A 16,433-nucleotide genomic window follows, 5' to 3' on the forward strand; every position below is an offset into this window, starting at 1 on the left:
GGATTATTGCCCTGTGTCAGCCTTGCACACACACTCACTCTCACACTCTCTCACACACACACACACACACACACACACACACACACACACACATACACACACACACACATAGCACACATTACAATACATACATCACTATTACACATCACACACACACACACACACACACAGAGAAAGCAGGGCTGGTTGATCAGGTTCCTGTAGTTTCCAGAGTGTTCCTTTCTCCAGCTCTCTCTGTGGAGAGAAGCAGCCTTCAAGCTGGTGGGGGTGTGTGTCTTTGTGTGTGTATGTGTGTGTGTGTGTGTGTGTGTGTGTGTGTGTGTGATATAAGCCCAAATACAAGTCCAAAATGGGCCTGGCTCCACCAACACTTTTATTTTCCATCTATCTGTCCGTCATTCAGAGTGGTACCGTGGCCCGCCGTCCGCCAGAAGGCTTCACATCCGCGAGGAGGAAACCAGCTCGTAGAACAAAACGTAGGCGTCGCTGCTGCGCACTTGGCTGGAGGACATTGGCGTTACTCTTGAAAGAAAGAGAGGGGAGAAAGGTTGCAGGGTGAGAAATGGGAGTTATGGCCAAAACAAAGAAACTCATCATTTAGGTTTAAGTTTTTGACACCAGGGTTCCCATCATCCTTTTGTGTGATGTAAACAGGTACTATAATGTTATGATGTGAGTCAGTTGGCATGCCCCAAACCCATACATATGAATTCTATACAGTGTATACTACATCCTAATATACGTAATATATCAACAGAGAGTAAAAAATGGAATTTCCCCCCTGGGGATCAATACAGTAGCTCTTCTTCATCTTCTACTTATCAGTATACTCTATCAGTATACAAAAAACAAATCTACATATTTAATTATTTTTATAATAACACTACATGTGACGTTAGACATCAATCAGACTGCAACCTTGGAATATCACTGCAAATTAAACTTCTTTCTTAAATTGTAATACTACTACTACTACTACTTTATAAATAGATACATGTCTTATTTTAACAACATTATACAATCGTATTGCACCTCAAATTTAGAAATTTGTGAGATTTATTTATTTAAAGTGCCAAATGCAGATACAAACAAATACTACTACTACTAATAATAGTAAAAAAAAGAATAAAAAAATCAAGAATAACATATACATATATAGTATGATAGAGAAATGAAAAACCTATACATATAATAATAATTTTACAAGAGAAGACTGGACTTTAGAGTTGAAATGTGTCCAGTCTTTCTAAGACAGACTGCCATATAGTGTAGAAGTCTAATTCTCTCTAATGTCAGATGATTCATTAGATCCCCCAGCCAGAGTAGAGGTTGGTAGTATGTTTCTTTCCATTTTAATAAAAGAAAAAAACGTCTTGCTAAAAGTGTCGCAAAAGCTGTTACATTCTTAAGAGAGTCATTAGGACAGAGATCCTGCTAGAAAACACCAAATAAAGCTGTTATGGCAAGAGGTTCAAATGGTATCCCTAATGCTAGACGTTTGTCATGTGAGAGTGTGACTGGCAATTGTTTACATTTGTTTACATCGGTCACATGTGGGATCAAATTTAGCTAATAACTTTTTTTCTCACTTGAAACCTGGGAAATAAACCAACTGAAAACATGTATGGGTCATTTTCAGCACCACGCCATAGTACATTCTCTGTATTGCATCAGGAGATAAGAATATACAGAACGACTGATTTGACTTCAGACCGATGATCACCCGGATTGCTTTTGATAGTGAAGAAAAAAAGTCTAAATTTGGTGATGCTGAGGCAGGATTTGGAGTTTTAAGAAGCACCTATTTTTATATGATATTCAAACATTTTATAGACTAGATCAACTGATCAAAACAGCAACTGAAAGATTAATTGATAATAAAAAATAATAAACCAGGCGTGTTTCATTAAGGAATAATTCCATACCTAACCAATCATTTGCATAGGACAGTATATGTACCTACACTACCTATTACATTCACCAACCAAAAGCTATGATCATTTCTTATAGAATTACTGAGTCCATGTACACATGGTGTATTATGCATGTTGAGCTTCCAATGTCAGCTGAAGTAGCAGAAACACACAAAACCACACGTGATGTGTGTAGTCATGTGAAGAAAGCCACGGCTCTGTATGCTGATGGCCTGAAGCTCTGCTTCAGTGTTACGCTTGGATATGACAGTAGCAAGTGACCTGTAATACAGTATGTATGGTTCAGTAAGAACGAGAGCCAGTGCTGTGTTATGAATGACTGCAGCGGAGCAGGAAGAGGCCGCAAGGAATGAATGGATGCTCACGAGGAAGCAGAGATTGAGCTGCACCTTCTGACATCATTCCTCCCGTTAATGCTCTGCTGCGGTTTCACTCACTGTAGTTTGACTGGGTTATCTTTTGAACCGCAGTGTGGTCATGGTAACTTAAAACAGACTGTAAAAGAATGATTATAAATCATCATAAATCATGTATACGTGTAATTAATAAGCGCTCAGCAATACATATTCCTCTACGTTAAATGTTTCCTATAATTCAATTTATGAGTAATAATTCAATTTGAGCAGGTTTCATTTATTTGTTTACATTACTGTACGTGTTTGTGGAGCTGCCGTGACATTTACTAGCTACCGTACTTTTTTAATAAAGTTTATACAACTTTATATGACTTTGTAATAAATCATACTGCTGTATAATTTGTTCCTGTGGCAGTATTTTCTGAAATCAACTTAGGAACAAGCTGCTTTATTACAAACACAATCCCAATGAAAAGCTCTCCAAGCTATGCTTTATTACTGTGTATTAGTGTAATGAAGGCAGTTGGTCCATCTAGACATGAGCATTAATCAAGTCTCAATTTAGAAAAAGGTAGCACCATTTGGTGGGGTATTTCTGTGCCAGAAGAGTGGGAATATTTTGTTATATAACTCAGATTTCAGTTGAGTTTTTAATGGTTATCCATGCCCTTACATGTGTTTCTCTACATATATTTGGTGACTTTTTGTCATGATGTAAACTACATTAATAAACTGATGATGATGATGGGTGTTTTAACCTACCTGGAGTCATTAAATGTGTACCATTCTCCCGAGTTGGGATTGCAACAGTAGGCTGTGTAGTGACCGCCCATAGTGGTGCCTGAGTGGTTGGACACTGCATACAGGTTGTACACTGCATTTACTAAAACAAGACAGAAGCAAAAACAAACTTAAAGCCTGCAGTTACTCGTTCTTTGTTTAACAACCAAGCCGTTCGAAGTTTCTCAAGTATTATTATTATTAGGTTTTTTTATTCGCACTGCTGCACTATGTATTCGATTTTTGATTTGATGTTAGCTGGGATGAAAGAAAATCAAATATTTAGTATATTCAACGGAATTGTATTATTTTCAAGGTAGAGAAAAGACCATGGAACAGCTTTTAAATGATGCAACATCTACACTGAAATCAAGGCAAACTACGATACTTTACCACTTTCATCTAGAGTTCATCTTCATTATCCGAAGCTTTGAAAAACAGACCTGGATCTTAGAACCAGTACTTACTGCTGTGTTCGGAGGCAAATTCCCGCAGGTCAAGATCCTTCATGGGGAAGTTAACAAAGGTGGACAGTTTGCTGGTTCTGCGTGCCTCAGAGAAGCGTTTCAGGTCTGGACAGGCGGGGGAGTCAAGGAACAACTGCTCTCCATGTACCTTTTAATACATTCAGCCAACACTTTGAACAACTGTGTACAAGGTTTGTTACTGGATGCAGTCCTCAAATAGCGTCACTCATCCCACTGCCACTTCAAAATTCAATCAATCAACATCTGTTCATTGGTGGATGTGAGTGCTCACTACAGCCAGTTATACTTCACTGGGCTTCAAACACATGGCAGAGTTTCCTGACTGTGACCAGAGTGCTTTTACATTGTCAAAGCAGCAGGTCAAAGGAGCCACCATCCTATACATAACACCCCCCCTCCTTTTATTCTACATGGATGTGTATGTGATGTGAAATTGCCACAATTTATATTATACATTTTTAATGTTTTTTTACTTATAGCTCTGACCAATGTAATGGTGATTACACATTCTTATAAACAAATGGAAATTAATGCAAAATATTAATGACTCACCTTTTTCATAGCTCTGGTATAGCTCAGTAATTCGTGAAATGCAATCAACTACTGTGTACTTATAATAATCCATACACACTATCCCACTGACACATTCATGCTCTCCTAGCTATAGGCTCAACTGCATATGTCCAATATAATACATCAGTATCAGAAACTGATGTCCAGAGGAAAAGGATACGCAGCACTAAGATCTTGGGGAACTTCTGTAGTGTGAACTTCTTAGTGCATCTCCTCCTGGCTTTACACCTGTAACACGTCTGTGGAGAAGAAACAGTTTGTTCACTCGCTGTTTACAAACACACAGTTGGAATCCAGTAAAATATGAAGCACACAGACCAACATCTACTGATATCACTTGAATATAATCACAACTCTACAATTATATGGATATAGCTACTTGTTGACGTTTACTGTACACCTCTAAAGCCTAAGTGGAACTGAGTTTTAGACCAACATGTGTGTAGATAATGCAAAGCAGAAAAGTAACACATAGAAATTGTCAAATGATTTTGCGAGGTGGAAGAAGTACTCAGAACTTTTACTTGAAAGGAATACTTCCACAGGGGCAGGCGCACTACTCATCCGGACTCGCACAGACGATAAGTCGGCATGCGGAAGCTTCTTAGACGAGTAGCTAAGTGTTGTAAATAGTAAGGTTTTAGTGAAAACGCATGTGTTTGAGAAGTATTGAGCACACGACTGGATAAATGAGACTTGGATTATACTGCATGAGTTGTGTGAGAGTTTGTAAACAGATGTTTTGCTGTTGTTTAACACGGTCCACTATTACTTCAATGCATCAAGACTTTCCTCCGTTTTTTAAAATCCGTTCCCCTTGGAAGCACGGGACAAAAACAACGTTTCCTCGCGGCACACACTCAATAAGTAATTGATATACAAATGATCATTTTGAGCATTCCCTTAAGTAGAAACAGCAATACCACATTGTAGAAATACTCTGTTACAAGTAAAAGTCCTTCATTCCAAACTTTGCTGCAGCAAGAGTAAAAATGTATTAGCATCAAAATATACTTAAAGTACCAAAAGTAAAAGTACTAGGAATGCACGTTAATATGTACATTACTTCAATGCTGCAGCTGGTCAAGGTGGGGCTAATTTTAACTTCCTTAATACTAAAATTGTACTTAAGTACAGTACTTGAGTAAATGTACTTAGGTAGGTTCCACCACAGAGGAAGGATGGACCTTCTGTTGGTCCTTACCGGCTTCTCGTCCCCGTCGAGAACGTCTTCTTTGGTGAAGAGCCGCATGCAATCCATCAGACTCACCTCACCGTAGCCCTTCTGAGCACAAACATAGATGCATTCACATTAGCACGCACGCACACACGCACGCACGCACGCACGCACGCACACACGCACACACACAAAAGCAAAGCACAAACAGAGATAGGGAGGAAACCAAAAAGCTCATGTTTAGAGCTGTGGGTAGACATTTCTTAATGCTTCAAATCATCATGACAAAATAAAGTACATGTTTAAAAAAATACACAGAAAGAAAGTTACTTCTGCACTACTGATTGTGCGGACATGTGGGTCTGTTGACCTTCTGGGACTTGTTACGTAAGGCTGGCCAACCTCCACCTGTCTATGTTACATCTTTAAGTGTGTGTGTGTGTGTGTGTGTGTGTGTGTGTGTGTGTGTGTGTGTGTGTGTGTGTGTGTGTGTGTGTGTGTGTGTGTGTTGTGTGTTTGTTTCCTAACCTTTGCGATAGGTAGAGAGAGATCCCAAAAGGGGTCGAAGACAGTGGAGCAGAAACCACAGTGGCTGCAGGTGAGCGAGCTCTTCAGCTGCCCAACAAACACATCTGGAGGAGCGGAATAGATGACATGAAAAAAACATGACATGCTGCTCACTGCATCAACACATTTGGCATGACAAATATTAAGAAAAGATATCTGTTGCTACAGTATTCTGTTTTTCTTTATGCTGATCATTTGAATGTCATCTTTGTTTAGCCTAACCTGTCGATGCCATGCCATGTCCAAACTAGACACAAGTTTGATATGTAAAGCAAATATCTTGGTGTATTTTTACTTACCGACTATTTTACTGTCTTCTCTCTCTAGATATTTACTCCACATCTTCTTCCCTTTCTCTTCATCCCTGAACATGGTGCACATATAAGACATTAGACTGTTAGAATACTGACTGAGAAGATGGCCCAGACAGGCGGATTCTGAGACATTCTGCTCATAACATTCAACTGTTCTGATTGAGTAAAAGGGTTGATAATGTAATGGGTCATAGCAGAAAACAGCCACTATTTAGGGACCTACTTTATTATAGGTGGCAGAATATAGGAATAAGGGATTAAAAAGATACTTTTCAAAAACACTTTCTACCCTGACACACATTTTCAAACTAGAAATAAATATGTATCAGAATTTTTTTTAATATTTAGGCAGAGTGGACCTGTTTTGAGGCTAATATTGAACTCTGACCCTTAAAAAAACAGCCGTGGTTAGATAAGTGATAATTATATCCAAAAAGAATTGGAGCATTAAGCTGATCTGTGCCCCAGAGATGCAACAACTCAACACAAGAGGTGAAACTGTCACACACAGCCTTAAATTAAAGCTTAATGATGAAGCCTTAATGATTCATGTTGCCTAGGTCTAGGTCCTGTTAACATACGGTATGCCACACATAACGTATACAAGGCTTCATAGATGTGTCTAACTCTACTCCTCGGTGTCTTTCACCACACCACAAAACAATATCCCATTTCCAATACAATACATACTAGAATCTTTCATTTGTAAAGTTCCCCAGCAATCCCAGTATCACCGAAACAATTCCCCCAGTTCCCTGTGTCACTGCAGGTGCACACACTGTCTGTCGGGCAGACAACTTACGGCAGGTGGTCAAAGTCCTCTACAGTGCCTCTCGGCCTGACAGTGACCCTGTTGACTTCGTTGTGAAGGCCGTCCAGGAGGAAACGCAGGAACTCCTGAGCATCCTGTTGGCTGCAAGACACAGAAACAGTCAGTCAGGAGTAGAAAAATCAGCTGATGTTACTGTAGTTATAATAATAATAGTATATATAATAATAACGCACTGTATATTTAAGCAAATCTCAAAGTGCTACATAGAAATGTTAAGGAGAAAAAAGTATTAAAACTAAAAGAAACAACAAAAGGATAAGGAAAGGGGTAAGAAATCAGCCAAAAGCCGCGTTTAAAAGCATCCACAGTGTGTGGTGTGTTGTCCTCAGCTGGTCAGGGAGAGCATTCCACAGCCTGGGAGCAGCTGAGCTAGACATAGCTAGACTTTTACAATCATATTATTATCAGCCAGAGGCAATGCTAAGTGCTCCTAATAGATGTACGACAGCTTATTATTAGAATGAAGAGTGTAACAATGCTTACTTGTATCCTACAAATCTGGGAGCATATCTCTGGATCTGAGTTTTGAATTCAGACGGGCTGACCGCCTCACTGCTGGACGACGTCCACATGGTCTGTATCAGCTTGGCAAATTCTACCAGAACAGAAACACTCAAGTTACACACACACTGGGATGTAAAATGCACTTGGCTTCTACATAACAACGTATTCAGGTTGATGGTGAACTGAAGGTACAACTTTTTGGAGTTTTTTCTGTGTCGGATTTTGTACATTTTAAAGCAATCCCAAACACTAAGACCTAGAAAAGCATTGTCAGTGCCTTTCCAGGCCTACAAAAGAAGAACCAGTTTGCCTCTTCTCCTGACATGTGTTCTGAAAGATGCAAATCTAATCCAGAGGTAAAGAGGGAATGAGTGTTACTTTTGAGCAGCTGTGAAAAGTGTTTGTTTTGGACTCTAGGGGGCCTGTGTGGCACGTCTCTCACCTTCCATGAGGGCTGTGTTGGTGCGGCTGTTGTTGTTAAGGTCTCTGCGGTGTGAGTTGTGCAGGCAGTAGTCTCGCAGGCTGTGTGTGTTGCTGAGACACTGCAGGATACTGTTCATGAAACACTGAAATAAAAAATAAAAAACAGGTTTGATTCGCATACAGATAAAATAACACCAAGTTCCATTCATTGATGAGTGTTATTTGCTGGAAAGAAGTGAAAAACATCCTTACAATGACTTACAATAAACAATGTAAATATCAGTTTTTTTTATGTACAGGATTTACATTGTTTAAAGATGGCAAAATCCACCAGTTTCATTACAATCTAATTCAAACTGTAACATACTTGATACTATTTGACCTGCTTGTTGCCCTGCTGATTTGCATGCTCTCCATAGCTGGATCTATGCAAATTAAAGAAAAAAGATAGTCTGGCTATCACCAGACCAAGCTCAATCGGCAGATCAGGCTGGCTTTACCCAGTCTAGAAAAAAGATGGATTTTTGGGAAATATGCTCAACCACTTTCGTGCCGAGAGTTAGATGAGAAGATTGATACCACCCTGATGTCTGCACGCTAAATATGAAGCACAGATGGTTAGATTATCTTACCATACTGGAAACAGTGTTTATATGCAGGACTATTTCCAGTCTACCCACCATAAAAAAAACTAATGTGCTTATGGGGTTTTTCCATTACATGGTACCTGCTTGACTCGCCTCGACTCTACTCGCCTTTTTTGATTTTTCATTACGAAAAAAAGTCCCTGGTACCTGCTAACAGGTACATTTTTTAGTACCAACTCAGTCGAGGTACCAAGCGAGCTGAGCCGATACCACAAGGTGACGTGAAAGCGACAGACGGGCGTGTCCTGAACAAACCCGCCATTTTTAAATAGTTTAGCCAGCTGTGTTTTTTTTGCTGCCTCCAGCTTCATTTGAAACAAAACGTCTTCTGGCTGTGGCAACAAGAACACACCTTCGACGTTCTGTGTGTGTGTCGCGTTAGGTCACGGCAGTTAACTGCAGCGCGGCTTGTTTTACAGTTCTGCGGAGGCTCCAGGCAGAGCTTTCGCCGTAGCCTACGTACACACACACATGCTGGCTCGACGCACACACCAGCGCACAAGTACAAGTATAAACATCAGGCCACTGATTTTTATACACTTTTACGGCGAAAGCTCTGCGTGGAACCTCCACAGAACTGTAAAACAAGCTCAAGTGGCCTGGTGTTTATACTTGTGCGCTGGTGTGTGTGTCGAGCCGGCACATATAAAACGACCAGCCACGCTGAGGTGGTACTAAAATCTGCAATGGAAAACGGACGCCCAGTGTGTCAAGTCGAGTCGAGGCGAGTCGAGCAGGTACCATGTAATGGAAAAATGCCATTAGACTTGGGGTCTTAAAAAAAAAAAAAAAGAAAAGTTTCTCCACTTTCAGTCTTAAAGGGATAGTTTGGATTTTTAGAAGTTGGGTTGCATATGGTATTTATTCATAGTCAGGATATAACCTACAGTAGATAAAGGTCTGCACGCCTCCAGTTTGGAGAAGCAGGCAGGAGTACCGACACGGACGCTAAGCAATCTACTGCTGTTAATAGAGGCAGCAGCTAAATGTATTTTAGCCACGTAAAAATAAATCAATATCAGTTGAAGTATAACGCTATATTTAGAATATTTTCACCATTTTACCTCGCTGTCAGACAGCCCTTTACGACGGGGAACTGAAGCTGTTATATCCATCTATGCTCTCTTCAAAGCCTCCTTTCACACAAACAGTCATTTTAGCTTGCAGAACACAGGAGTTGCTGGTCTACTGCTGCCGCCATCTACTATAGGTACACTGACTATGGATAAGTACCTCATATAACCCCATTTCAAAATATCGAAATTATCCCTTTAAGCTAAGCTAACTGCTCCAACATCATATTAACCGTACAGACATGAAAGTGATATTGATCTTCTCATGTAACTTAAAGCAAGAAAGAGAATAAGTGCTGTTTCTTGTTGTTGGTGTATTAATACATGGCTCTGATCACCTTCGGAGTGGGATTTTTGGATGGACAGATGTGCATTATATGAATTTACACCTGGGGTTTTTGATATATTTAATAACTATCAATATTATATCCCAGACTTACAACAATTCTGGTCTGAAGTCATGTGAAAGATGCTAACAGACAACATCCTTTGGTTCACATAGTATACATTTCTGCTATACCTCTAAAACTGTAGATTACTTCTGACAACAACAATCAGCCTACAGATTATGTGACAGTCGGCCTTTTAGCTTTAAATATGTCATTAATCCCTGATGACTGTAGGATCTTTCTTCATTCTGGAGCAAATAAAGTATGTTTTATGAATCTGGAAATGTATTAATTCATTTTGAAATGCTTCCAAGACAAGGTGAATCCTCGTATAATCACACACATGCAGACATGTTGTCAAAGAGAGTAAGCACTGTGTATATACTGCTCCCATCACGTGTCCACATCGGACACACGTGCAGTTTGGTGACAGAGACGGAGAGAATGAGTCCTACCTGGTCCATAGTTCAGAGCTCTCTGATTAGGTTACTGCACACGCACGCACACACACACGCACGCACACACACACACACACACACACACACACACACACACACACACACACACACACACACACACACACTCTGACAGCAACACACACACCACAACACACATCGTTTATTTTAGGAGCCCTCCTTCTGCCTGTTGCCTGGTAGATACTGTATATAGATACTCTGCTGGACCACCACTCTTGTGTGGACTCCACCAGATATCAACTAACTGCTATCGCCGTACCACCAACTGGATGACGGGAATTTAGCGTGTGAAGAATAACATGTCAATATTGCAAGGTGTTCAGCTCTAGACAGATGTTATTAGACTTATATGTGGCTGCTGTACTTACAGTGTTTCCTAGGTTCTTTAGTCCCACCAGGCCTTGGGCACTCTTTGAATTCTGAAAGACAAAAGACACAACATTTAGATGAAATTCTGAAGGAAAATCCACCTTATCATCTTCTTGCATGAGTAGCAGATGTATGTATTTAAATTCACCCAAGAATGCAGAAAGGGTTGTCTTGCCGAAACATATTCTTCCAACCATAATTAATAGTGAAAAGGTTTAAAGGTTCAGTAGGGAGCTTTTATAAAAATAACTTTTTGTCATATTTGCTGAAACTGTCACCCTATCCTGAAAGCAGCACATTAGAGATAAATCAGTGAAAAAAACATGTTCCTATGCCCACCCGAAGATTAACAACCAATCAGAATCAAGTACTCATGAACTGAGCTCATACTGTAAAACTAGGCCTCGCAAATATGAATCAAGATTCTGTTACTGCATTGCCTATTTGTTATTATAAATATTTTCAGAAACATATACTGTATTTTGTGTTTGAGAAAGTTTGTGTTGAGCCAAAACCAAGCACCACCCACCGGCTGACAAGCCGGAGCAAACTTTCTCATTAAACAGTACACTAAAATATCTTTCCGAGTACATTTCAGATGGGGATAGGCAATACAGTAACATAATCTTGATTTATATATTTAGTTTGATCACAGTTGTCGAGTAGTCATTGACACTGTGTCAGCGACTCCTCTGATTGGTTGTTTTCCTTATGCCATTAGGAGCACCAGGAGAAGCCAGAGGAACATGATTTTTTTCCACAGATGGTCTGATTCATGTAGTACTGCGAGGATATAGTGACACTTTGAGCAAATATGACAAAAGGTTATTTGTCATTAAAGTTACCAACTGTAGCCTTTAAGAGTGGTAACACTGTAAAAATACCCACTGGTTGTTCTACAACCAGATACATATTCAGTGCTGTGTTTTTTCCATTGAATAACCCAGGATTGCAATGTACATCGCCATCAGCTGTTTTCTAACACTGCTGAAGTGGAGAATCTGCTAAACCCAGACATGTGACAAAGATGTGATCCATCTACACTTTGCAGTTGAATGTGCATGTCCTTTCTTGGTGAGTGTTATCTTTAGAGAGGAACTTGTTTTTGTTATCTCGCAGTCAGTTCCCCTCTTGGTAATCACTCCCAGATGGCAGAGATCTGATCAACAACAGTAGATAACACAGAATCAGTGTACCTTAAGGATTTTCTAGACCCTAGCCTTTATTGTTGCAAATTCGATGGCAACAAACCATCGATTACAGACACTTTCGCTCAGCGAAACACAACAGATGGCAAAGCGTATTATCAGGATAGCAACATCTTAAAATGGTACAAAATGCTTTGCAGAACTTATGTCATCACAAGCTGCAGTTAAATGTCATTACATAAGTTGAGTGGTTATATAATTAAGTAGCTAGAGGAAGAACTAACAAAGAAACATGGGGGTGGATAAGGAATGCACTAGTGCCCTCGGCTAAGGAGCAGAAGCAGCAGACAATTATGCTTTAGAAAACACGAGCTATGCAAACAAATGTTACTCATTATTATCATTCTATCCACCTGCATCACTGAACCAACATCATGCCTCGTCAAACGAAATGTTATATTGGTCACGTTTCTTTGTAATTGTGATATTTCAAAAGCTTTTTCAAGAGTTGGACTCCAATCCTTACTGAATGAAAAATAATAGCGGTGTCATAATACAGTATAGAGCAGCAAAAATAAGATTTGACCAGCTTCAATTGTATGTATAAAAACAAGCTGACTAGTGGCCAAGCAGAGAAACTAAAGGCCGTTTTATGCTTCTGCGTCGAATCGACGGCGTACCCCCGCAGACCCCTCTGCGTCTCTGCCGGACCCTACGCCGTAGCCTGACGCGCACCTCTCGAAAAATTTAACTACACGTCGCAGCGATGCACGTCGCTCGACCGTGGCTTGGTAGCGTTGCATTTCCCCTGACTAATTTCCAGGTTCTCCTTCTCCACAAACAACATGAAATCAAGAAGATGGTTAACTTTTCCTGCTAAAGATGTCTCACCTTGGTCAGAAAACACAGGGGAGACACTTTGTTTCTCTCACTATGACTCTAGAGTCGGTACTCTCTCCAAAGCTAATCACCATCACTCTCTCACTTCTCCCTCGCTCTATCACCCACTCCCCACACACACATACACATGCCGGCTCGACGCACACACCAGCGCACAAGTATAAACATCAGGCCACTTACGTAGGCTACGGCGAAAGCTCTGCGTGGAGCCTGCGCAGAACTATAAAACAAGCTTAACAGTGTGGTAACCTGAGCTTGTACTTTTGAGGCAGACAGCAACTCTGCAGGTCCGGCAGCCTATTAGCAGTCATCTGATCTCACTGGCAGTTGAAATCTATCTTACCCACACATGGCCCCTGTTACCCTCACCTGTGGTGAAGCTAGAGCACATTCTTTGCTGAAAACAGGTGCCTGCTACTGCTGCTGCTAGTAACAAGGTTGACAGAAGTCCTGAGACAGAACCAAAACACAGTATTTGCACAGAATAAGCTGAAAGTTGAAGCTGAAGGTTTTGTAGAGTTGAGGGCCAGTCAGTCTATGGGGCGAGTGCAGAGTAAATAGACAATTTTTGGTGCACATCTGATCCATGAGAGTGTATGGGCCGTCTTGGTTAACGCTGGTTCAGATTAGGGAGCCTCTGTGTTTTTGTTTTATTACCCTCGACTACAGTAAGTTGAATGCATTAGCTCAGATGGATAACTTGGCTTGTTTACTTTATTACGTGAACGTCTTTGTCACCCTGAGCATCCCACCAAACCCCGTTCAAAAATCTGGCAGCATGCTGTGTGTGACGTCTCTGTTGTTGTTGTTCTTGTGCCCATGCAGGTCGGACAGAGCCTTTTGGGCATTCAAGTCAGACAGATAGCCGGACGGAGTGATCACCAGAACAACAGAGATCCTGCCTTTATTAGATAGATAACCTCAGCCATCTGTTTCTTATTCAGGAGAAAGAGAGTCCGTACAGCAATTGGAGGGGGAAAATCTACGGTTTAATTAACTATGGCTTATCTAAATCCTCTTTTCTGTAAATTCCACTGTAGTGAATGGAGCACTTCACTAGCCATGGCCATATAGCATAAACACACACACTTCCTGTTGTGTGTCCAGCTTCAAGAACTCTCTGATGACTCCGGTATGACAGGATGCCGGAACAATCCTCTCTGGTCACCTCGAATATTATTATTTTATAACAGACACACATAGCCCCTACACCACACGATTGGAATGCGTGAGTCTGACTTTGCTGAGTAATGCCACGTCCAGTCCCAAAAATAGCAGCTTTGCTTTTAATAACGCCTGCTTGTCCACTCGCAATTGGCTGATCCTTTGGCCAGCCTGGCAGACGTCACAGCGATGAAACAACGTCCCGGCTCAGTCTCCGTAGCAACGCTATTCTTTTTTTCTGCGGGATGGAAAGCTAGAGGACATTGCGATAGCACGGTGACAAGGCCGAGCGTGGAGTGAGTGAGTGTGTGTGTGTGTGTGACTCAGTGTGTGAGAGAGTTTAGAGTGTGAGGAACTGGCAGTGAATGACTTGAAGCAGATGTGACTTTTAGACAAGAATCATTTTCAGAGTGATGCTGTGAGATATTGCAAGATAGGGCATTTGTGCTGCATTCATGTGGTGTTGGAATAATCCGAAAATGAGTTCCCGACTGGGATAATTCACACTGCATTAACAGTTTTAAATAGGCTAGGGCATGCCTTGGCGGAGATCTGCGCTCTCAGAGTGCCCTTCTAGTTTTAACTAAATATAACCATTCACACACTACCCAATGTCACCCATTTATTTATTTTTTTTTTCCTTTCTTACAGTTAGGGACTGTTTGTTATTTATTTAAGGGGCCACTGGAGGAGTTTTGGGACCTTTAGGCTAAAAAGACTTGACCCTCCCCTCGCCAGAAATAATTTTTCTATGACCCTCCAAAATGATTTGAAAAAGAAGCATGACCCTCCCCTTATGTGCTAGTTTGCGCTTAGCAAAGATGTACAGATGCCATTTGATGTTTTACAGCCATGACATACATGAGTTAACCTCTGCATTCTCATCTTACACATCACACTCCTCTGTTATGGTGTGGGGGCCATTTCAGTAGATTTACTCACTGATATTGTTGTGAAAACACAATAAGCATGGGAACTAAATGCACACTTACTGCATTACTGAGTCACAGTGACCTGTCTCTCACACACACACACACACACACACACACACACACACACACACACACACACACACACACTTCAAATACTAAGTTACTCCTCTAGTAAACCAGTATTTATATGAAATAAATATAATAAATAATAAATAACAAAACATTGAGACCATTCAGCAAAGGACACTGGGAAATATCTAATTCAACACTGGTTGCTATGGACTCGTCACTAGGCTTCCTCAGTCGTATATTTAGCACATAGGTAAAGCTGCCGAAGCTGAACATTATATTCCAAAATATATATATGTTTATTTTTAAAGCAGATTTTAAATTACATTGTAATGTTTAACAATTAATTTAACAATTTGCCCTTATGAAATCCAATCGCGGCACGGCTGTCTTGGAACGCAATAGACAGACGGTGGCGGGATGCCCCGACACTTCAGTGTTCGACCTCCAGTCTGTTGAGATGCCTCTCCAAACTCACCATAAAATGTTAAGACACGTTGAGAAAAAAGATCCGTATTTTGCCGTAATCCAATGACACGGAAAAAAAGTTATCCACAGCGATCAGTAGATCCACAAAAAGGGTCACGGTGTATCCAGCAAGGCGTCACATTCACCAGCCAGCTCCAAACAGGTGAACGAGGCCTCTCCATTTCGCCGTTTAAACAAAGTGGAATAAACGTATAAAAGTCCAAATCTACACAAAACCCGCAATCAATTAGTAAGCTGACATCACATTTATATACATGGCATTTAGGAAACCTTTATTGCAAAGTTGACAAAGTTGACATTTTTTTAAACAATGCAATTACCCGTTTCAGCCACCTTCAGTATGGGTCAGACCCATCTGGTAGCGAAGGAGGGCAGAGACTAAGAACTACATGAAAAAATATGCACCAAACAAGCCACTTTGAAATGTTGCTTTTTTCATGAATACAAAAGTTGGGTGACCCCCTCCTAGACTAAAAAATGTTTGGTGACCCTCCCCTCAACAAAGAATAAAAAGACATGACCCTCCCCTATTTTCCTCCGATGGTCCATTCCATAAATACCGAACGGTCCCTTAGTGCTTGGATCCTGTGCCATACATTCCCGCCATTTTTCTCTTCCCTTTTCTTCCCTCATTGTTATTACGAAAAAAAAGATTCAGATTTTGATTATCAAAAAACAATGTGAACGCAGACAAAAAAAATGCTATGTCAGTAAATTTAACTTTAACTTATTATAAATGACTCGTTTGACACAATATCTCAACTCAATATAACACAACACAGCAAATGCAGAGCAAAAGAGGAGCTACTGATTGATTTAGTCATCATGG

The 16,433-nt window shown here is 40.6% G+C and overlaps 1 protein-coding gene across 6 annotated transcripts in view; it reads right to left on the reverse strand.

Annotated features, from left to right (window-relative positions):
* Positions 1–152: 152 nt before the first annotated feature.
* Positions 153–16,433, reverse strand: part of usp2a (ubiquitin specific peptidase 2a) — a 47,748-nt gene continuing 31,467 nt past the window's right edge. For 3 of the 6 annotated variants that reach the window (XM_078246818.1, XM_078246819.1, XM_078246823.1), the window contains 11 exons: positions 10,902–10,952; positions 7,968–8,091; positions 7,505–7,616; positions 6,992–7,102; positions 6,175–6,239; positions 5,837–5,940; positions 5,336–5,416; positions 4,292–4,370; positions 3,538–3,642; positions 3,053–3,173; positions 153–522 (listed from right to left, as the gene is read on the reverse strand). In XM_078246818.1, coding sequence (XP_078102944.1) covers positions 438–522; positions 3,053–3,173; positions 3,538–3,642; positions 4,292–4,370; positions 5,336–5,416; positions 5,837–5,940; positions 6,175–6,239; positions 6,992–7,102; positions 7,505–7,616; positions 7,968–8,091; positions 10,902–10,952 — 1,038 coding nt within the window. In that variant the 3' untranslated portion in view covers positions 153–437. The remainder of the gene's footprint in view (positions 523–3,052; positions 3,174–3,537; positions 3,643–4,291; positions 4,371–5,335; positions 5,417–5,836; positions 5,941–6,174; positions 6,240–6,991; positions 7,103–7,504; positions 7,617–7,967; positions 8,092–10,901; positions 10,953–16,433) is intronic. The other 3 variants (XM_078246820.1, XM_078246824.1, XM_078246821.1) reach the window with 2 other exon arrangements.

The sequence above is a fragment of the Sander vitreus genome, chromosome 3 (assembly GCF_031162955.1).
Source record: "Sander vitreus isolate 19-12246 chromosome 3, sanVit1, whole genome shotgun sequence".
NCBI classification, from domain to species: domain Eukaryota; kingdom Metazoa; phylum Chordata; class Actinopteri; order Perciformes; family Percidae; genus Sander; species Sander vitreus.